The sequence below is a fragment of the Periplaneta americana genome, chromosome 10 (assembly GCF_040183065.1).
Source record: "Periplaneta americana isolate PAMFEO1 chromosome 10, P.americana_PAMFEO1_priV1, whole genome shotgun sequence".
Taxonomy (NCBI): Eukaryota; Metazoa; Arthropoda; class Insecta; order Blattodea; family Blattidae; genus Periplaneta; species Periplaneta americana.
The window spans coordinates 974,339-997,390 of record NC_091126.1 but is presented as its reverse complement, the minus strand read 5'-3'; the positions used below and the strand labels follow the sequence as shown (position 1 = coordinate 997,390).

Sequence of the window (23,052 nt, the reverse complement as noted above, 5' to 3'; positions counted from 1 at the left end):
TGTATCTATAAAATTTGGATTCATAATATTTAATTTTCGTTTTTCTAATGACAAGCGTTAGCGTATTTCTATATACTCTAAAGTATTTTTTATTTGTACTTTACTTAAACTTATTATTTTTTAAACTTTAAAGCAATGTTGTGTCTTGTAGAATTAATAATGCCGGTCGAGATCCAGGATTTAATTTTCTTGGATTTACTTGAAATCTTCCGATTACTGTTAATAAACGTACATTTATCTATATAATTGATTATTAAATTGTAGAAAATGTGAAAACAGGCAATAGCATTGTTAAAATTTTAAACCGATTTCAAGGTTTCCTTTTTACAAATCAGAATAATTAATTTGTTACGTATTTTGTGATGAAAGAGTAACATGCAGCCTGGAGTTGTATCAATTGTTCGAAATTCTTAATATACTAAAACAATATAGTGATCGGTAGGTATGAAGCTCCAATTATTTTGAGCTTTTAAAAATATATGGTCAATGCATGTTCCAGAAGTCCTAGTGATGACATTTAAATATTTTACAAAGTCATATTCATGCAGGGCTTTCATATATATACTGCCGATTAAGTCTATAGGCCTATTATTTTCTAATATGTCTATGTTTATGTTTCCAACAATAATATGATTGTTATAGCTTAAATTGGATGAATAGTGCTCTAAATTGTCTATAAAATCATGTTCATTGTTTTTAGGTAAAAATGGCTTTATGAAGCTTAATCTTAAAAAGAAATGAATTAAAGTGCTTAATGTCAGTTTCTATTACAATGATATCAATGCTACTTTTAAAAGAAATTATTATACTTATTAAATGTTACTAATATATTATATCCATTAATATCATAGCCAAAGTCATGACAACCAAGTTTCCGTTCAAGTTATAATATTAAAAATCATTAATGAAGCTTTGTAATAATGCACACCATTCCAGGAAGTCTGTTTATACTGAGTACGTTTAAATTAATAAGTAAATCTGAAATCATGAAGCGAGTTACAAATCGTTAAAGACGGCTGTTTTTATATTATTATTGTCACAATATAAATTAAGTTGTTCCAAATAGCCGCTTACTTCCATTGTTGAAAGTATTAAAAAGGAACAATAAGAATAACATTATTTTAAATGTAATAATGATGAGGTAATGAATTCATAATCTTTCTAAGTCAGAGATTGAATTAATTCTACTTTCATTTTCACGTACAAACATATTACAATCCTTGGTCCATACAAACTCGTATCCCTTCATCTTGGCGATATCCCTGGTTTAACGCAACAAATGCTATATTTTTCCTAAACTAATGTCAATCTTTAAAATTTTCAGATCATCCCTAACCATGTAGTGCCTTTCACTTACTTTGTGCCGTACATTTCTGGAACAGAGTCAAGAGGAGACGGAAAACAGGGGAGTCTTGTCACTATGTAAGTAAAGATTTCAATTTGTTCTTTTTTTTTTCTTTTTTTTTTTTTTTTTTGCATCTTGTAGAACTTCAGAAGTTTACCTGATCACCTCTTATTTCATAATTTTTCTCATACTTCGTTGTAAGGTATTTCTTGGCTATACAACTCAAACCTGAAGTGATAAGGCAATACAATTATAATTGGCTCTGTATAATGATTGGTTCCCTTCCAAGTGCGTATATTGTTAACAATTTTTCATGTTAAAAGAACTCGTGTCAGGGTGGCATCTTCCCCCATATATACGGGGAAGATGCCACTTGGTATGGGGTAAGATGCAACAACACAGTAAATGGCATACATAAAATAAACATTGGAATATTTTATGTGTATTTTATTACAACTACAGAGAAACATCTATGAAATTAGTTATAAAATTGTTTCATGATAATTTTGCAAAAATTGATTAATTAGGACACAATTCTGAATGTTATTACGAGCCTGCACTAAATTTCATACACTGCGAATTATCACCACTGCAATCTTCGTGCAACCATTTCTTGCATGCGATGCACTGAATCCAGTCACACTTGGAACCTTTCTTAGCGTAAAAGTGTCCAGAACAAACAACAAAAATCATCTTCCTCATCAAAACTATTACCACTATCATCGTGACTAATTTCGTCACCAGAAAGAGGAAGATGAACTTACAAATCTCTTTTTTCTTTCTTGGTTGGGAAGGTTTCTTTTTTTCTGGCCTTTTCCCGCATAGTTTCTCTTCTCTGCGGTGTAGTTGAGACCTCCGCTGTTTGTTTTTTTACGCCCAGAGGGTTCAGGTTTCTTTACTTGAGGAATAGGGCTGATTGTTTCCAGAGTTGAAATCCCGTTATCCGTTCTGATGGAACCAACTATTGATGTAGGTCAACTGCCACATGCTCCGCTAGTGGAAGGACCTGGTGAACATTTAGTAAGGTTTGAAGATTCCATTCGTCATTTCAGAGTTCTGTATGGAATGCCACACATCCTCGCTGCAGCCCATGACGATTTTTGTCCATACTTTACATCTTCAGCAGCTCAAATTAAATTTTATTTTGACTAAGATGTCCGATCTGTTTTTATTTTCCAGTCTCAAGTCATCGTCTGCATAGAAATGAAAATAAATGTGAATTACATTTTTAATCATTGATACCTTTTGTAAAGTATCAGAGAATATGTAAAATAATATAATGTAAAATATGATCAAATAATAACCTTTCCACAACATAATTTATGGGTTAAGTAATGTATTTCTTAACCATGTTAACCCAGTTACAGGGGGAAGACGCTACTCACACTTACTTGCCTACTGCCGCAAGGTTGTTGCCGTAGCTGTATGTCTAGTGTCCGTAACAAAATGCACAACTCACGTATATAGCAGATAGCCTGTTCCATTTAAAATAAAGCATCAGTCTATGAACCTTAAATATAAGCAACGAAATATTATAAAGTGTGTACTCACCAGACTATATGCTCACAAGATCCAAAATAACGGCGATGAAAGACGATAAAGTGAGACAAATGCACACGCTACGTGTCCACCCCGTCAACACTCTTCAAACTAGAGGATCCGCGCTCTCAATTACTGACACATAAAAGAACTGCAAACAAAGTTGTCTTCCCCCATCTGGCATCTTCCCCCGAATTATCTAATACTAAAACTGATAGACTAATAGTTTGCATGTTGTAAGAAGAGGCAATTTGGTAATGAGTAGGGTTCGGATGTTTATGACATGCCATTTTTTTTCTTGGCTTTCATTTCATTCTTAGTGTTGAATTAAACATGAATTAAACGTTTATGGTTACTTTCAGAGATGTTTGATGTGTCATATATTTGCATATTTAGGAAATTTTCTCAATATTGGCCATATTGTGCATATTTTTACCTTTTAAAATCATATTTAGGATATTTTTTGCGGACGTGATCTTAAATTTAAATTATGTTTTATTTAACGACGCTCGCAACTGCAGAGGTTATATCAATGTCGCCGGTTTGCCGGAATTTTGTCCCGCTGGAGTTCTTTTACATGCCTGTAAATCTAATGGCATGGGCCTGTCGCATTTTATATTCAGATACGTTGAAATATGTTCGGTATTTTAAATGGTATCCATTGTAAGTACAACCGGACTGGACTAGTCTAAGATTCAAGGTCCGAAGCTATCTGGACCTTGGCCAAGCGGCCAAATTGGTTTTGACCCCAAAGATAATAAAGTTGTGCAGGCTTTCTTTAGATGGGCAGGACAGTCGAGCACGTTACGCAACAACGCTATTTCAGGACATGGTTTCTTTCGCCCTAACTTCATTCGACATGAGCATAGAAATCGTGTAACTGTGGACCAGGAAAGGTATTACGAATTGACTTTTCAGCCAAATTTATCGCAGTAGACATATTCCTTCCACCTGCAGTGGTGATACCCTACATATTGCAAGAGAATTACAACACTTAGACTATCCAGGACGGCTGCTTTTCACAAATGAAGAAGGATGTAACATAAAATTCTTGAAACATGGTGTAAGTGGAAAAAGTAATTTTAAAGCATTCAGTTATAACAATAAATAATTACTGCGTTTAATTTGCTGAATAATAATAAAATATCCTTGTTTAGTCAAATGGCTATAATAGTAAATATAGGCGTAATGAAATATGTCCCAGAAATTATTTTTCTTTCTCCTGAAATATGAATTAAAATTTATTTGGTTACATCCTTATCCCGGGAAGGTTTTCAAATATACAGGGTGTAAGGGGTATAAGTGCCATTATTTTAAATTGATGATTATTCATGTCATAAGGAAGAAAAAATGTCATCACATTTTTTTTATAATTGCAATATTTAACTAATTATTAAAGTTTACAATATTAAACGTTTGACAAAAATGGGAGGAGAGGGTTTACAAGTACACAGTGCAGGTCAAGCGGGTACAGAGATACAGGTACAAGACAGATGCTCTGTTCTAATGCAGGGGCGGACCAGAATAATTGTTTGTTTAAAACGAGCAGCAAATACAAACTTTCATTCTCATTAATAGAATATTATGGTAAATTTCCATTTTACTTAACAATATTGCTCCACTTTTTTATTGTACGTATAAAAAAATAAATAATAATGATATACTGGATAAAATCACACGAACTTTTTCCCTAATGCAGAATTTTAAAGCAACGTAATTTTTAAGAATTTTCTGATTGTGTGATTGTTGAAACGGGGTAAGATACTCCCAGTTTCTAATATTCGTTGAGAAACTGCTACAAAGTTCATCGATTAGGTAACCTTCTTTGCGGAAAACGTTAACGGTACATCCTTCTTGCCGCACTTGAATTACGACGACTTTCTCCATAATTAATATTAACATATTATGTTCCTGAACTGTGAATGACATTGTAAGTTATTGATCGAATACCTGTACTGATCTGCCATCCGCTCAGGAACCTTATGGACAGGGAGCTTGAACTCAGCTGAGCTGTACATCTGTGCAGAGTACTTCAGCTGCATGAATTCTGCTGAACATGTTGCCACGTCTCTCACGCCAGAATATTAACAAATTTAAGCATGCATTATTATTACCGTATTTAATTTCACGAAAACGTAACAGAACACAAATATTTATTTAAACTAATATTAACTCTTTGCTACATATACCTACTGATGTAATTGTTTACGTAATTTTACTAACGATATAAGGAGTATAACTAAAATAAAATAAAAAACGATTATTTTTTCTGGGAAAACTATAAAGTTTTGGCCCTATGTTGTATGAACATTTTTTGATCCTGTAGACCGTCCCCGAAGACTGTGAAAAGAACGGCATTTATACCCCTTACATCCTGTAGAATATCTCTTTTCTGAAAACTCTTCTGATCTCATACCTCATGGTGCGTGTAGGCCTATGTGGATTATCCTGAACGCGCTTCTACACAGATAAGAGATGCAGTAGGCCCATTCACTGACATCACATGCATTACATACGGTATAAAGAATGAATATTAGCTAATAGGATTCAGAATTAGGCTTCAGTTTAGTTTCGGAATACTTCATTACGGGCCATATCGTATTTACATAATATTATAAAAATCATACTTCGTGAATAATACGATAAGGCTCCTTATGTATTGCACGAACAAACAACTACTATGGCGCCGATAGTGATGTCATTACATGACCTTTACTTCAAGCTACGACACGAGACTAAGAGAAAAACACTCTTAGTACACCCGTTAACCGTTAACCTTAATTCACCATGCCACATGACTACATCAAATAAAGATCGGGCCACACAGCTCAGTGCCCGCACAGACTACCTCTTCAGTTTTGACGAATCCACTTTGGAAGAAGCAATGTTGCTTCGTATTTTAGCGTCTTCTCTCACTGTAAAAAGGCGAAGTACATCTATAAAGCGCATACACTGATCTAGTTCGCCCAGGAAATGGCTTATGCAGAGTCGCCATAGAGACGAGCAAAATATGGAATTTCATTCCTGCTAGCGGTATTGGAACAAAGATTTTCATATTCAAACCATTTCTGCTAGCGGTATGGGAACAAGGATTCTCATATTCTAAACCATTCCTGCTAGCGGTATGGGAACAAAGGTTTTCATATTCTAAACCATTCCTGCTAGCGGTATGGGAACAAGGGTTCTCATATTCTAGCCTATTTCTGTTAGCGGTATGGGAACAAGGATTCTCATATTCTAAACCATTCCTGCTAGCGGTATGGGAACAAGGGTTTTCATATTCTAAACCATTCCTGCTAGCGGTATGGGAACAAGGGTTCTCATATTCTAACCCATTTCTGTTAGCGGTATGGGAACAAGGATTCTCATATTCTAAACCATTCCTGCTAGCGGTATGGGAACAAGGGTTCTCATATTCTAAACCATTCCTGCTAGCGGTATGGGAACAAGGGTTTTCATATTCTAAACCATTCCTGCTAGCGATATGGGAACAAGGATTCTCATATTCTAAACCATTCCTGCTAGCGGTATGGGAACAAGGGTTTTCATATTCTAAACCATTCCTGCTAGAGGTATGGGAACAAGGGTTCTCATATTCTAACCCATTTCTGTTAGCGGTATGGGAACAAGGGTTCTCATATTCTAAACCATTTCTGTTAGCGGTATGAGAACAAGGGTTCTCATATTCTAAACCATTTCTGTTAGCGGTATGGGAACAAGAGTTTTCATATTCTAAACCATTTCTGCTAGCGGTATGGGAACAAGGGTTCTCATATTCTAAACCATTCCTGCTAGCGGTATGGGAACAAGGGTTCTCATATTCTAAACCATTTCTGTTAGCGGTATGGGAACAAGGATTTTCATATTCTGAACAATCTAAATAATTCCTGCTAGCGGTATTCCTGCTAGCGGTATGACAACAAGGATTTTCATATTCTAAACAATCTAAACCATTCCTGCTAGCGGTATGACAACAAGGATTTTCATATTCTAAACAATCTGAACCATTCCTGCTAGCGGTATGACAAGGGTTTTCGTATTCTAAACAATCTAAACCATTCCAAAAATGTTCCATATTTTTTAATATTTTGGTGAAATGTTCATATTTCATAAAAGCTTTAATATTTTTTCGCACATTGCAGGATTTTTTCCCCCTCATGTTAATATTTCTACAAAAACCACTAAACCTGGCAGTATAAGGAAACAATAAAGACGTTTTTCAATAATTCTTGAAAATCCTAACTCATCCTTTCTACCAATATTCCGAGATTCCTAATGGCAAAAGAAATCTCCAAATTCTTCTTTAAAATCATTGAATTCGTTGCGTCAAAAAATTCGAAAAGCCAAAACTAAGTAAGTGGTTTCCATTCCATCTTTGCTCATTCTTTCGAATTCAGTGGAAGTTTCTTCAGTGCAGCCATTAGCGTCGTGCATTACAGGCTCAGGTTTGTCGAGTATGTTGAAGTTGGATATTCACCGATGTTCGTTCTGCAGGAGGAGGCCGTCGTTTGTGTTCCACATTGTTAATTGTATTCCACTCTCAACTCTTCATATTTTAACCTCTTAAGGATTTTAGCACAGATTTGCGATTAGTTTTTCATATGAAATAAGACGAAGTTTGTGATGTCTTTGTTGCCTCACTGCAGGGCACTAGTAGTTATGTCTACTTTTATGCGTGTACGGAGATTTCAAACATCAATTTTACTGTCTATTTAATTGTTCCTCTTTTTACAACTGAGCGAGGCATGAGAGCGGCTTGCTTGTGATGCTCTGGAGCTCAGTGTTCAGTCTTCGTTGAGTTCTACAAATCGCTCAGTTTTACGGTCCACACGCTCCTTCTTACTCGCAACGTTTTGCATGTGCAAGTAAAACGTCAAGCAAGTTGTTGCGTCTAGACCGGGCTTAACACCGGTAGCGCCTACACTAGGCTGCCACCGGCGTAGCTTAGGCGGTAGCGCGTGTAGTTGCTTTTCCAGCTTGGACTGATTGCCTGGCAGCACAATAATAAATCAGATTAGTGCTGAGAGGGATCGCGAGGTGATGAAACAAGAAGCGCCTTCTTAGCATACACAGTGCTAACGCTGAGTGAAATTGATTGAAATTAAAATGGAATAAAAAAATTCATAAATAAATTTATTCAGTTGGTTCTCGTATTTATCAAAGTCGTATTATGCAGAATATATTTTACCCAAGTACTGAATTCATGAACTTTATATTTTTAAATATATAATATGGTTTTGTAGCTTGGCTCTATTCTGCAAAATGACGTATGGTGCAAATGATATTCTACAGAAATTATCCAACTCATATATTTCCATTGACGCAGTATTGTTAGAATATTTTTTGTGACAAAGATCGTATTTACTTACAAATGCCTTTCTACATTCATAATTATGTAATTTGTTTAGTATTAATGTAGGCAAATTACATGAATTAATTGTATACATAGCAAATTTTCACATATGTTTCTTAAAAACGACAAAAATAATACAATACTTCACAGAAAAATAGAGTAATAATAACAATAATAATAATAATAATAATAATAATAATAATAATAATAATAATAATAATAATAATATCATCAGAATCATCATAACAATAGAAGAAAACAACATAATAAAGAAGGATAACAGTTCTGTCCTTATTACAAAATTAATAATTTACTCAACTTCAAAGCCTAGCTCTCCTGATAACCCATCAACATCATACTCTACAGTATCAGATTGATTGTAGATTGCGAAGCTATTGATTTACCATTGAGTTACTAAGGAATTAGCTTATCACGTAGATCTATTAATGATGGTCGATAAATTTTGCTTCTCATAATATCAATTTCAGCATATTCTCCTTCAAAAGATCATCTCTTAAAAATTTAAAATAATTTAGTTTTGTCTAACATTATTTCCCTAGCTTCTACTCACGAAACCATTTGTTTGTTTTTTTTTTATCAACCTTCTTGTTATACGTTGTGAGTTCCAATTGGGATATTCCAAGAAACTGTTTATCTCTGTCACTATAGGGGAATTTTTGTCTGCGTGTCTTCATTGTTGAACACAATAATGCATTATTTTCATGTACAAGCCTTTCTCCTCTACTCAAATAAGGTATTCTGAAACTCTATTCGCACAAGAATACGCAACAAAGACATAATCTCTCAATACTATAAAATTTAGCAAACAGTTGATCCCACGATGAATGCTTCGTTCATTCTGCTAAAAGAAACCAACCCACGTGGTTCCATTCCTCAGAATAGAGATTTCAGAAACTGGTGCCAGTGATTTCTTGGTCAGTCCATAAGCAGCATTCAAAGGCAGAAACAGGGTTGGTTCTTTCTGTAGAACATGGAGGACTAGGTCAGGAGTAATACTATAGCATTAACTGAGGGTTGGTTCTTTTCTGCAGAATGTGGTCCATGTTGTATTTAGAAACATAAACAAACAATGTTGAGAATAAAAATCAAAAAGTGTTTCAGAAATTATAAGGTAAACATAATAATGCCACAATAGCCTATGCCTGTTTTTTCAGAAAGTAGCTTATCAAATATGATATATATATATATATATATATATATATATATATATATATATAGAGAGAGAGAGAGAGAGAGAGAGAGACAGAGAGAGATAGAGATAGAGAGCGACAAAGAGAGAGAGACAGAGAGACAGAGAGATAGACAGACAGAGAGATAGACAGACAGAGAGATAGACAGACAGAGAGATAGACAGACAGAGAGAGAGACAGAGACACAGAGAGATAGACAGAGACAGAGAAAGATAGAGACAGAGAGCCAGAGAGAGACATAGAGAGATAGACAGAGACAGAGAGAGACAGAGACACGGAGAGATAGACAGAGACAGAGAGAGCCAGAGAGAGATAGAGATATTATATATATATATATATATATATAAATTTCAAGGACATTTCTCGCTTTTGTTTTGATCGCAGCCATAATCGAGAAACTTATTTTTCATAAATTACGAGGTTGCAAAAGTTATAAAAAATTTAAGAGGTTCTCTTGTAAACTCGAGATATTCTTGCATTCTTTTGATCCAAACTGGTATATGCTCTACGAAAAAAAAAAAACAGTTTCAAGATTCCAACAGTAGGTACAGCCTTAGAAAAAAGTTTTGTTCCACAAATACTTTGTAAGACTCACAAAGGAGGCATTGCGCATGATCAGACATACAACGAAACGAAACTAATTTTATTACCTCAACTAGCCGTTCTCTTGTGAACCAGGTCGCTCGACCTCTGATCATGCGCACTGTCTCTTTTCTGGGACTCATCTATGCTACAATATTTTTTCTAAGACTATACCTATTTTAATTAGTCTTTCTTTTATATTTTTGGCATCTGAGCCAGTTGGGCGCAATTGTCTAAAAACGGATTCAGTATCCTTCTGTTACTGTCATATTATTGTTTTGAGATTATTTCGGAAAATTCTAAAAAATTGTTATTTAAGATTGTGCAAAATGTTACTGCATGTCCGCGAATACAAACACTATGTGTCGTAGCATATGGTACATAGGTAAATTTTCCATAAGCTCTTTAATAACCTGGAATTAATCTCTTTTTTTTTTGTCAAGTGATGTCGATCAAAAATCACGTCTCTTTATAAATTCGTGGACTTTATCTCTGCCTATTATGTTAATATAATGGTCTTGCAAACTACTATCCAAAGTGTTTAAGTGTTCGGAAAATATTCGTATATCAGCAAGGAAGGCGAGTCTAAGAATCAAGAAGAATTGGAAAGCAGCAGCAGCAGCAGCAGCAGCAGCAGCAGTAGTAGTAGTAGTAGTAGTAGTAGTAGTATTTATTTAACTTGATCATGTGTGTTAGTGATATACTCTTCTTCAAATATGCAATGTTAAGACTAAGTAATGTAGAACGTTCCTTTTCTCAATATAAGGCATTGTTCTCGGATAATAGGCAAGGATTTGTGATCCGCAATCTGGAGTTGATATTAATAAATTCTTGTGCACTCTGACTGCAGTCAGCAATTTACATCTGATGTTTAGCTTCAATTGGTGAGTTTCAATATGATTTTTTCTTGTAAGTTACGAACATCCTGATGTTTTTGTTTTCATTTTCAGAAAATATTTTTTCAGCTTTAGCACATATTTTTCAAAATTTAGCTCATAAAAGTAAATATTTGTAAGTTTTTAGCACATAAAAATCCGGGCCCTAATCATTACTACTAGTCTACTATTATTCTTAGCGACCGAGGCTTCCGGAAATGCTGAAGAGTCCAGTCTGTTTTGTAAGAAAACATAAACACTGCGGAACGATCAACTAGGGTAAGGTCAATGCAGATAGCAGACCTCTAGAACAGTGACGCCATGAATCGGTAGACGATTGCAGAAAGAAGGATAAATTTCTATGTTACAGGTCAACAAACGTGAACTCTGCAGCTTTGTCGCCAGAAAGCATCAACGTCAAAGGTGAAAGAATATGAAAGGAATCTGTAGTATTCACTTCGTAATTGATAATAGGCCCATCACACAAAGCAAGTCTGGTGGCCCTGGCAGTGCCAAGGTACCATTTTTCAAGGCCCGCGGGGCCAGGGCACTTTTCTGATATTCATATCATCCTGAAATTTTGGATTTATAGAAAGTCATATTTTATTCTACTCCACAGACTCAACCTGTTTATCTAGATTCAGACCCACGTTTTTTCGACTGACATTCCATTATGGTGGGTTTACACGTGCATGGATTCCCTGGCGCCAATAGCTATTGGCGCGCAAGTAAAAACAACAACTTTCACGTGTAAACCTTTATTGGCGTGCAAGTTTAGACACTGCATGCAATGTTTCGAAAAGTTAGTGGCATTCTAACTTTTCAATGCGCCAGTGGCGACGCATGCGCAAGCGGACATTTCTGTTGCACGTGTAAACATGGAGTTTATTGTACAGTACGTAGTCCGTTGATGTCTTTGCATCAAGTTTTGTATAAATTTGATTTATAAGAATGAGTAAGTGAAATTCTGAAATAGTCACAAAGTTTCTTTACGTATATGAAAAACACGAGTGTTTGTGGGATCTGAACTCTAATCTTCATAAAAAAAAATAGATATGCCAGAATAGAGGCTTACAAAAACATGGCAAGGACAATGAAAATTGATGGATTCGGAATTGCAGAAGTGAAAGCAAAAATAAAATTCATACGAGATGCGTACACTCTGGAGATAAGGAAAAAATAACAAGAACCATAAAATCTGACGGTGGTTCAGATGACATCCACAAACCTAAACTAACATGGTTTCCAGTTGCTGATAGGATTTTGTACCAAGTTGTGCAAATAAGAGAAAGACAGTCTTCAGAAATTTTGGGAACTTTGTAAAAAACATTATAAATAAAAATAATACCTATTTATTTTAATTAGTAGAAGAATTGTTACAACTTTTATTGGTAAATTGTTTTATATTTCCTCTGGCCGGGAATGTGTACTATTATCTTATGCATAATCTTTTTGGAATTGACACTGCATTCAAAGCCGTCTTGGGATCTGCAGGGTGGAACATCTCATAGTGAGTGTTTCTTGCACGGTCAGGAGGGAGGTAGAGAGGTGAAGGGAGGCAGAGGTAAACTGCCGCTGTTTAAAACTCATATTTCGCTGCAGTGACTTGCAGAGCCAGGCCACAAGGGAAGATCTTTCCTCCCCTCTCACATCGCTATTATAATGCTGCATAAAATGGATTCTATATTCCCTTTAAACTAAATGGTAAAATTTTTATTTTCTCTTCATATACTTATTGTTGTAGAATCTTATAGAGTTAATATAACGAAATTAATATTCTCTTTTGCCTTATTATTACGTATATATCCAGCCTCCAGCAGAACCTAATATTTGCCTTAACTCAAAATGATTGCACGAGTAGAATCCCTTTGATATAGCACGTAAAATACGAAAGAGACTTCTTTTCCAGTTTCAGAAAATTGTTGACCATCAGTATATCTGAATGTTGCTTTGGTGTGACAGTAGTACCGTAACTTAACCAGTGCAAATGTGCAAGCATGAGTGTGTGTGAATTACAGAATATTAATTTTATTTTTCTCAACTTTCTCTTGCGGAGGAGATTGATGTGAATTTAAAGGGTCGTCCGTTACCCGACTTAAATCTTACTCAAGCTTCATCCAGCCGAAATAGTGCATATATGTAAGGAAGTTTAACAATGAAATTTACGCTAAGCATTTGTGGTTACGTGGATGTGAACAAAAAAAATGCTGTATTTTGTTTTCCTTGCCTCCTCTTCGGTGGTGATCCTGCATGGACTAGGAGTGGTGTGACAGATTTAGGACATTTGCCCCTAAAAATTAAAAAGCACGAATCTTCGCAATCTCACCTGAAAATGTTGTTTCATTGGCTATGTTAGGCAAAACTAATATTGCTGCGCAATTAAGTGAAGCGTACAGAACAAACATTCTCAAACATAACGAAGTGAGAAAAAAATCGTAAAATTGTTAAAAATATATATTAACTGTATCAAATTTTGTGGCCAATATGAACTTCCCCTTAGGGGACTTGATGAAAAAAATTATTCGAAGAACCCTGGTGTATTTCGTGGGTTGCTACAGTTCGCGAGTAATCTAAACGAGCCCCTCAAAAATCATTTGGAACATGCCACTGTTTAAAGGTAATTCTAAAACAATTTAGATTGAATTGGTCGATTGCATGTTATCTGCCGATCTGAAATTCAGACTGAAATCGATGGATGGTATATTAGTTTTTTAGCGATCATGGCAAATGATGCCACAGACATCTCCCAACTAAGTCAGGAAATTTGGTTTCTCGATATGTACTGCATTTATTTTTGTCCTATACTTATTAATAATGATATCAAAAAGTTAAATTTGTATATACCAAAATCTACTGCAGCTCTCCCAATCCACAAGTTCACGAGCCGCCACTGCTAGAACTTGAAATCATAACTCGCTAATCTGAACTGTTGCAAAATTCGTTATCTCCATGATTAGGCTCCGTATTCCAGTATATGTGACGTCACAGCGCAGGTACAGGTACGTTCGTATACAAAATAGTTACGCATCCTCTGCTCTCTTGACTCTAGAACAGTCATGTCAACTATTGCCCATAAGCGCAAGCGCGAGCTTTACAACGGAAAGGAAAGAGACAGACAAAAGAGGTAGTATATGCCGCTTGGTCGAGCTCAGGGAATGGCCAGCACTGATTCAATAGATAATGGGAAGAGAACTTATTAAAACTGTATCCATGTTAATTTTTTATATTTGTCTGAGAAGTATAAGTGCATTATAAGGATGCAAGTTTTAATTTTAATGCTCATTTTTCGCAAGTTTGCTTTTTTATTCAAAATGAATATTTTCTCAACTTTTCTTTTACAGAAAAAGTAAAATTTTCAGATATGTTTATTTAGTAGCTTTAGAGGTACTGAAACCATGTTTTCGTAATTATAATCTATCGTAAATACGTAATATTGAAGATAGTGTATTGAAATTTTTGAAAATATTCACATGGAAAATGTTTGTAAGGAAATGGATTAACAAAGCAACTACTGTTACATCATAAACAAAAGTTATGTGCCAATGTGTTGTAAAAACGTCAGCTCTATAGCTTAGCAGATTTCGAGAAAATAATTTAATATTCTGATGATAGGAAGTTGCGCACCAGTATAGTCGGAGGCACCGATTTTGGCAGATGACCTCGATGACATTTCCAGTAGGCGAGCCAATATTGTTTGTGTAAGCTGCGAGAATGAGATGCGATAACATTCTGTGTCGTTCATATTTTCATAACAGCAGCTCATATCAATTATCCTTATTATGAAACACACCACGGTACAGTCCTACTCAAAGAATACCTTTAATAAATGTAAATGACTTCCGTTCGCAATGATTTTACAATACGTCTCCTACATTTTCTAAATTAAATTAACTCTTAATTAAAAGGAAAAAGCATATAATCCTACCCTTACCAGATCAATATACAAGATTTGTCCAGCAATAATCAAGGGGTCGTCTACTGGTGGTGCAACAATTCAAGTTAATAAAATTACGATTCTTCTTAATAATCAAAATATAATTTGGTTAATTGGGTAAAATTGCATGCTGCGGAAGTTAGGTTTATATAAGAGTATAATAAATAGGATTGTAATGGATATTACAAGGGCAATAATTTCTTCACACGCACATTGTTAATAGAACAGAGAAGAAAGCATTTTAAAATATTCTAAATCGTACAAAATATCGGAGAAACCAATTTTCCCTGCACAAATGGCACCAACTGAAAAATATAATTACCATTCACAATAAATACTGTATTTTATGGATTCCAAAAAGTTGTTTATTAATCTAGAGGTATTGGCTGATGATTATACTAAATTCTAGCACAACATTCATTCAGAATATGTAGAAATTACACTTTGGATTTTACTAAATGTATAGGCCTACTATCAAAAGGTGTTACATACCCCCTTAAATACTGTACATGTGTTACGTGTGCGATATCCGATGTTTAATTTTTTTAAATATAATTCGTAGTACTGAAACTGCCATATTGAATTCGCACAAATTGTATTATTCGTAATTTTCGTCTCGAAAACCCCTAAGATATCTAATTTAATTTTTCACCCATTTTTGTCCCACTCCACCACTTTAGTGACAAAGTCGGACTAAATAATACCTTATTCGTATTCTGTGATCGCAAAGATCCCCAGATATCGACTTTCATCGAGATCGGATGACATGAGATTTCTCACTCCCTTCTGCCTTTTCATCAGTACCTTAGGATATGGTATTTAAAAAATCTAAGAATGTTAAACCAATATTGTAGAGAGTAACCTTCATTTTAAATTTTACGTCTCTAGTTAAATATAGTTTAGTGAATTTTTAAAATCGTCGACTTCTTTCTCTCTCCTCTCTGCTCGGAAGTAAAAAAAAAAAACTGAAGTTATTTCAAGGGAGTAGCCTACATGAAATTGAATTTTTTTACTTTCCTTATACATTTTAGAAACAATTCTGAGAGATGAGATGAATAGTCTAACCCAGTTTTGTGAGTGAATCTTTGTTTTAAATTTAAAGGTTACACGTCTGCTGTTTAAAAAAAATAAATCGGTATAATTATTTTGATCATTACTGCCTCCCATTTTCCATCCCTTAATGTTTGTATTTCGTAAAACTCAGTCTTATCTATTTACTAAGGATTAACATATTTCCATATACATATATATTTCCATATATATAACAGATTATATTTCCATTTCGTACAATATTCCGGTCACGAGACTTAATCATATACTTTGTCTTTTCGGGATTTACTACCAAACCTATCGCTTTATTTGCTTCAAGTAAAATTTCCGTGTTTTCCCTAAACGTTTGTGGAGTTTTTCCTAACTTATTCACGTCATCCGCATAGACTAAAAGCTGATGTAACCCGTTCAATTCCAAACCCTCTCTGTTATCCTGAACTTTCCTAATAGCATATTCTAGAGCTAAGTTAAAAAGTAAAGGTGATAGTGCATCTCCTTGCTTTAGCCCGCAGTGAATTGGAAAAGCATCAGATAGAAACTGGCCTATACGGACTCTGCTGTAAGTTTCATTGAGAGACATTTTAATTAATCGAACAAGTTTCTTGGGAATACCAAATACATATAGACTACTGTAATATTTGTTTAGTTTTTGGAGGTGACTGTCCAGAGTGCACAAATACTTGGGCGTGCATGTTTACTCTTATGTCCTACCCATTCCACTGCGACAGAGATAACAGCCGATCTTGCAGCGGGGAGGAACTCGCTCTCCAGTTCACATTAAGAAAATCCATCTGCCAAAATCCCTGGCGCGACCTTTTTTATATCACCTTAAAAGCATAATGCGATAAGAGTTTTGTTACGTAATATTAGTTACAGTTAAAACATATACCTAGGTAACTTTGCTTTGTACTATAATATTGTTTTGATTAGTTTATTGTTTACTTTTATAAGGCTAAAGATACCATCATATAAATTCCAACTTACCATGTCATTCTCAATATCCTTCTTTGGGATATCACTTTCTTTATGAATGATGTGTTTCATTCACTTAGTCTAGTATGAATGTACTACTATATAATTTAGGTGAATTTTCCTTCTTAACTCTTTATTATGTTATTAACATTTAAAACACAACTGCAATATTAAGAAATTGGTGTTAGTACTTTTGTTTTACAGACAATAAATAAAATATCAAACAGAAAGACGACATATAAAAATAACAACATAAAATTTCACGTTCCGTTTGAAGTTTGTGCACCACTGTTTTCTTAATCCAACAGGCTACTTATTCATATACATAATCCTTTCTCCTTCCATACCTAGCGGTTGATGCCCGCGCACGACGTCAAGGTCAGAAAAATGCGCTTGCTTTGACACCACTGCTCTCGTAAGTCAAAATCGGGACGCAGTCATAGTGAGTAGTCTTATCGATCACTGCTCTTACTAGTCCTATTATTTAAATAACTACATCTTTGTGGTTGATTGAAGGTTCATTGCACAGGTAAAATGTCTTAGGTAAGACGCTCAAGCGTGTAATATTGCAGGGCATAGTTGAGGATATTTAAACTAGTATTTTCACTGTCAATATTGACAACATTACATATAAATTGTGTGAAATAAACATAAAAGTGACAAAAACAGTGTAGCCTACTGAAAGTACTGAAAGACACTGCAATACCAAAAGACACAGAAAGTGTATTGAGCGTAATCTAAAAGAACCAGTAGCATCACAATATGAAAATTATGAAGATATTAACTCGAAGTTTAGCATGGATTTGTGTAGTCTACCATGATGTTCAGTGTCAATATGCCAATAAATAAATTAAACAATCAACATTTTAGAGAATTTCTAGAAAATTACACAGAAAATTAGTGGATTTTCAGTGATGAGCGACATATGCAATATCCTAATGGAACATGAAAAAAGTGGAGTAACGGTCAGCGCGTCTGGCCGCGAAACCAGGTGGCCCGGGTTCGAATCCCGGTCGGAGCAAGTTACCTGGTTGAGGTTTTTTCCTGGGGTTTCCCTCAACCCAATACGAGCAAATGCTGGGTAACTTTCGGTGCTGGACCCCGGACTCTTTTCACCGGCATTATCACCTTCATTTCATTCAGACGCTAAATAACCTAGATGTTGATACAGCGTCGTAAAATAACCCAATAAAATAAAATAAAAAACATGAAAAAATATCAGACAAAATGATTATTTTGTACTACATCATGCACCAATAACGTCATGTGCTTTTGAAAGAATTTCTTGCAATATAAAGTCATTTCAAGTGACATCCGCATATCTTCAAGCTCCGTAACTTACGAATGCACGTTATTATTCATTGCAAAGATCACGACGAAAATGAACTTCACGGCTCAACCATGTGTTTACTAGTATAGCTTCAGAACTGTACTCGACGGGACTAATTATATCCTTATCCTTTCCATTACCCCTGTTCGGCGTACTATATACCCAACATGTCTTTCGGTAGCTGGAACACGGAGCCTATCCATGATACTGTTGCACGTTATGTCCAAATTATTTTATTTAAAATCTCAGAATGTACGAGTCAGAGATTTGTTGGCATACAAGAACCATATTCTGCTGTTAACGGTAGAAGACTCATCCTTGTAACACTCGGCATAAGCAAATGACAGTTTTTCCTGATTTTTTTTTTAATTCTTTTTTCATTGACAAAACGGGTTTCACAACTGGACGACTCAAATATTGAATGGCACACGAGAGTAGGCCTAAACAGATTTTATGCGCTCAGCTTCGCCTCGGGTGCTAAACTTTCCACTCGCGAATAAAATATAATTTTCCTCTCCTGTACTGTAAATTACTAGGCTATTTCCAATAACTTAAAATTCGAATGATGCGTCAGGTATACAAATAATTAATGAACAAGTGACCCCTCTAGTAATTGTTACATAAAGACAGACAGTAAACATATATATTGTGTTTTAGATTTCTGTCACATTTATTAATTAAAATATTATTTTAATTTAGTGCATCGACATCAGAGCGTAATACGTATTACATATTATTATGTATTCCAGAATCCTAATAATTTTTATTTTAGAAACTTTATTGGCTTATAAAATAAATAATATTTACAAAACGATATTGTTGAACACTACACATTTTTGACGTAAGCTACCACTACTCCAGTTTCAGAATTTCAATTGTGACACTGATTTATAGATCATTAAGTAAAGACATGCCGGACAAGAAGAAAACAGCAAATTTATGTAAGCATGAACAGATCCACTTTAAGAAATTATCGATTGTAAGAAAAAAGTGAATATCGTAAAGTAGAGCTTTGGGTCAGTAGAGGTCAATGGCGGAAGGCAGCTAAATGCATGTGATCAGTAAGAAAACACCTCAACATGGAACAGCAAGCACTGCAATGTACTTACGTCTCGCAAAGACAGCCACAGCCTCTCCCAAGCGAATGTGAGTTGAGACTACGATCATTTTTGCAACCCTTTCGGTTCAGGCAGACAGTCGGGCAATGTGCAGCACCGCCCCCAGTCTCGCTCTACACCCCGTGCATAAAACATCATCCCTTGACGCGGCGTTGCTTACATTTACGTTTATCTAACTGGATTTTAAGGATTACAATAAATATTTTATATCGAATGGTAATATGTCAAGCGTTAATTAGAAAACGCTTTATTAGCTAAACCTGTCATTTCGCAGCAAGAATCGCTTTTATTGCTGACTACATTTGATACCACACCATCAGACTGAGCTGAAATTCGTTGACCAGCTCCGCCATATTTATGTCTAACAATGGGACATGAGAGAATCTCAAACTGCGACCTCGGGTCTAGACGCACACTACGATAATATGCTGTCTTGAAATTTTGTATCAGATCTTTAGAAAACAACGTGAATTTTAAAAACGATTATCAACAGTTGGAACTGGAAGCTAGTCATTTAAGTAGAAATGCGATGTATTGTTTTTACAGGGATTGCATAATTTGGCAACCCACACACCATACAATGGGTGGAAGTGAAATAACTCATAGAATACATTAAAATGAAAATCTATTATGCGTAGTTTGGCAACAGCGCATCGCCGGCTCATTTACGAACTCAGTCTGCACGATCTGAAAGTATTCATAAATAAATTGCAGTCTGTTCTGAATTGGAGGAGACGTTATGAAATGACAAGATAAGGGATAAGGCCTAAAACATTCTATGAACATGTTATTAATGTTAATGTCTAGCATTAATGCGCACCAGCGGTTCCGTCAATAAAAGCGGCCACATTTTTCTCAGATTTCTATAATAAACTTTATACATATTTTGATAAACAGTAGCACAGTGTACTTATTGCTTGCGGCTTGGGCTGATTATCTAAACTGTTATGTGAGTTTGGTCGTCGAGTGGTGTAAGTGAATAAACCTTGTTTTGAGAAAAACAGGGTTTTGTGTTCGTTGCATTAAACAAATTCTACTAACAATTCCCATTAGGTCGATTATCGTTGCTGAAATACTGTATACCTATGTGATGGAGCGAATGCCTGGCTGACTGTTCAAGCACCTGAAGGACTTCAATCGTCTCATGCCCACGTGTATCAACGTCGGTTAGTGTAAACACCGGTTAAAATTGTCACCTAACCTCTGGTTAAGCATTTTTACAGTGGATCGACCTCTGTTACGACTTAAATAGGAGGTTAACCACAGTAATCTCTAACCGGCCATATTCAAGCGGTTAAAGGAGATAACCAGTGATTAGTAGAGCAAATAAAGCAAAATGGCGGCCAGAGCCACAGATGTTTATTTCGAAGACGATTATTATTATAATACAGTACTTGAATTACTTGATAGAGCGTGAGCGTGAAGGTTCTTTAGTGGAAAGAGAGAATTCTTAGGAGGAATTAAGTGACAGAAAATTTCAGGAGGAATTTCGTTTATCAAAATCTACAAATGGATCACTTGAAATAACACAAAAAGTCATATTTCTCCTATGGTTCGCCTGCTTATATTACGATTCTATGTAACTGTTATTTTCTGTATTTTAAGAGGCAACACTCTAATAGCTCTTTCTCTATGTCACTGGCTGAACAAAGAGAGGTTATGGATGGATCATAGGATAATGAACAGTTCCCTCGTGTAAACAGGGTCCTGGATCGTATACACATTCCTGTTAATCTTCTGCGTCCTTTTCCTTTATAGATATTCCATCTGTTTATATAATATATTTAAATTCTAGTAATTAAGTCTAGCGATACTTCAACCACACAATGGGATATAATCATTTTTGCATTCAATTTTCTATTTTGTACGATTTTAACCTAACAGCAAGGAAATGCAACTCGCAAGTATAACAGCGCCCAAAGGCAAACAAATGCAAAGCGAAAATGTAGGACACGTTCATTTCGATGTAGAACGGAGTGAGCGCAGTCATTTTTAGACGTTGACTATTATCTTTGCAGCGGTATGGATGCTTTTCTTTAGTCATTTTGTAGAAACAGTGTACCATCATAGACTTTACTCTGGTTAAATGAGGTGTCAGCTAGCCATGTTTAAGTAATCGGCGATTATTTATGGTGCACACAAATTACATTTTAACTACTGTTCCTGTTTAACCGTCGTTTCATAATCTACGATTACTGCGTTTTTAACCGATGTTGATACACTTCGCCATCAAACTTCTAACTTCACTTGTCAGCTCCATCTCGCTATATAAGCTAGTAGTTGCCACAGTGTCGTTAAATAACATACTAAATACTATTTCCTGTAATAGACCTATTATTATTATTATTATTATTATTATTATTATTATTATTATTATTATTACCGGTATTATTATTATTATTATTATTACCGGTATTATTATTATTATTATTATTATTATTATTATCATTATTGTTTGATAATTTTGGAAACATGCTATGTGTGTGTGTGTATATATATATATATATATATATATATATATATATATATATATACAGGGACATCATTTTATTTTTACTAACATTTTTAATATTAAGCGGCTATACCTTTGGATTAAAGGTTCAGAGCCGGAAAAACCGTTCGCTACCCCCTTCCACGATTGAAGTTCGATGATTCTGGCGTAAAATACAAACAAATCACTTCACTAAGTATAGGAGGGAAGAAAAGTAGTTCATCCATTTACGTAAACTAGGAGATATCGTAATTTTGAATTTTATAATTTTCATTAGGTTTTTGTTGAATCAAAATACAGTACAGTATTAACAGTAAATGTTTTTACTCACGAACTGAGTTATCCATGTGAACGTATTCATTATGCAGTGTATATTATACTGTCTACAGCACATTAGCGTACAATATAGAGAATGAAGTTAAATTGAAAAATAATCATAATACGGATATTTAAACACTTTTTGAAAATGGTGGCCGTTCATTTAGATACAGGCTTCAGTTCTTTCGTGCATATTATCGCACTATAGACTATTGCATCTAATTCCAATTACCAGTTTCGTCCTTCGTACTAGTAACTCATGTTGAAATAATTCTACACCTATTATATAAAAGAGTACCTTGCGTACTGTAAATTCAATCTTCACTTCTGCCCGATCCGAAAAGATAACATTACTCAGACATGCTATTTACTGTCCGTCCAAGTGGTTATGTCGCAGAATCGTAGAAAGGGGAGAAATCGCGTGACAGTTAATTACTTTTATTTAAGTTATTTTAAACAGTTGCGGGCGAGGGAAATCGGGATGCGACGTAGGCAAACGGACGACAGTACCTGTGCGAAAATATGATTCAATATTGAAAGCTCTTTCGTCACTGGAAAACACGAACATATTTCTGGAACGTACTATACTAACTCAATACTGTTTGTGTTTACTGCGAACTTAAGGCGACTTTGACTGTATACGCTTGGTTCTATGAGGAGGACAGTTGGAAGTTCACTAGTAGAGGGAGTGGGAGTGAAGTACATTAAAAAACTCAGGTACAATAAAAATTGAAGTAAAAATAAAATGATGTCCCTGTATATATTAGGTTACGCCGAATATATGAAAGTTCTATTTCGTGAAAAAAAAAAAATTACTCATTTCACGAAGTCAGCACAACGATTGCCGAATTAATGAAATTGGCAATTTGTAATTTATTTTTTTGACTATTTCAGAAGTGAGCCATTCTCCCTTATGTTGGATTGAGTGCTAAGA

At 35.0% G+C, this 23,052-nt stretch overlaps 1 protein-coding gene across 6 annotated transcripts in view; it reads left to right on the top strand.

Moving 5' to 3' along the window:
* LOC138707365 (sodium-coupled neutral amino acid transporter 9 homolog) overlaps window positions 1-23,052 on the top strand; it is a 135,732-nt gene that overhangs the window by 44,320 nt on the left and 68,360 nt on the right. For 5 of the 6 annotated variants that reach the window (XM_069836663.1, XM_069836660.1, XM_069836659.1 and 2 more), the window contains exon 4: window positions 1,325-1,422. The exons of the other annotated variant lie outside the window; for it this stretch is intronic. In XM_069836663.1, coding sequence (XP_069692764.1) covers window positions 1,325-1,422 — 98 coding nt within the window. The remainder of the gene's footprint in view (window positions 1-1,324; window positions 1,423-23,052) is intronic. 6 annotated transcript variants of the gene reach the window in all.